This window comes from Vollenhovia emeryi, unplaced genomic scaffold, assembly GCF_000949405.1.
Source record: "Vollenhovia emeryi isolate VEMERY1.0 unplaced genomic scaffold, V.emery_V1.0 DF950805.1, whole genome shotgun sequence".
Taxonomy (NCBI): Eukaryota; Metazoa; Arthropoda; class Insecta; order Hymenoptera; family Formicidae; genus Vollenhovia; species Vollenhovia emeryi.
In genome coordinates this window covers 1-1,163 of record NW_011955561.1, presented here as the reverse complement: position 1 = coordinate 1,163, position 1,163 = coordinate 1, and the positions used below count along the sequence as shown (strand labels likewise).

The following is a 1,163-nucleotide window of genomic DNA, read 5'->3' as shown; positions in this document are numbered from 1 at the left end:
TTCAATATGAACATGATAAAGAAAATAATCGTGCTAAACAACGATTTCGATATAAACAGAATTTGGAGAATAACCGTGTTAAAAAACAATGTCGATATACAAAGAATATAATAAAAGAACGTACACAAATGCGAGTTCGTTATTTAATAAATTCTCAGCGTGAACGACGGAGACAAAAGGAATTACCTTCTGATCGTAAATGGCTTTATAATAAGCGATATTACGAGAAAAAGAAGTTGAATTACATACATACAAAGAAAAATCACGATATTGCTAAAAATATTACCAAAAAGTATAAAAAACTTTGGTCGAGTCACGTTAAAAAGCTTAGTAACCCTTTGGCTGTTACAAAAATTTTTGAGAAACTCGATATTAAAGATCCAGTTGAGAAACGATTAGAAGCAGAGAGAATCGTACGTTGGTCTATGTGTATTAAAGAGAATTATAGTCGCAATATGCAACGAATATTAACTTCACTTAAAAAAAAAGCAGAAATATGCTTGACTGTTGCAGATGAATGTTCAACAATTGATGATAAATTACGTGCATTATGTGGCATATCGAGACATACAGCTTCGTCCGAGAATTATTTTATTGATTCATATCGAGAAATAACTTCTTCGCAACAACCTTTGTTACACCCTTTGATAATGAACGTGGAAGGTCAAGTTACGAACGTATTACCTTTAATACAAGCACGAGCAAAAAAAGCATGGCTTTGCAGTGCCTCGTGTAAAACTGATGATCGATTTCTGATTGAGCGTTACCGAAAATTTCTTGAAGCGTTGAATGCTTGCACTCTTAAGAAAATAACAAAATTGTTAGAAAAGATCCATAAATGTACAGTAAAAAATTCAGATTTGAAACGGGGCCACACACACGCTTGCTACATTGATACATCTCTTTGCGAAGCGATGTCTCTTTCCATTCAGATATTATCACCTCACTTTCCAAGGGTGAGAAATGTTAAACGTTCGATTTATCAAATGACAAGTTTCCATGGTAAGATGATAAATTTGGAAAAGGCATTAAGTTCTGCTGATATAGATACATTAAATGAAATTATAACCTCATTTAAAGCAGAACAAATAAATAGGTACAAAGGCCAGAATGATATTTTGGGTGACGACGAAATTATTTCTAAATATAAGAACGCTTTTAGA

The 1,163-nt window shown here is 32.8% G+C and overlaps 1 protein-coding gene across 1 annotated transcript; it reads left to right on the top strand.

Moving 5' to 3' along the window:
• Positions 1–26: 26 nt before the first annotated feature.
• LOC105565807 lies at positions 27–840 on the top strand (the record flags this gene model as incomplete). Its single annotated transcript, XM_012019352.1, has 1 exon — positions 27–840. A coding segment is annotated over exon 1 (712 nt), but the record flags the coding sequence as incomplete, so codon positions are not given.
• Between the last annotated feature and the right edge of the window lie 323 nt (positions 841–1,163).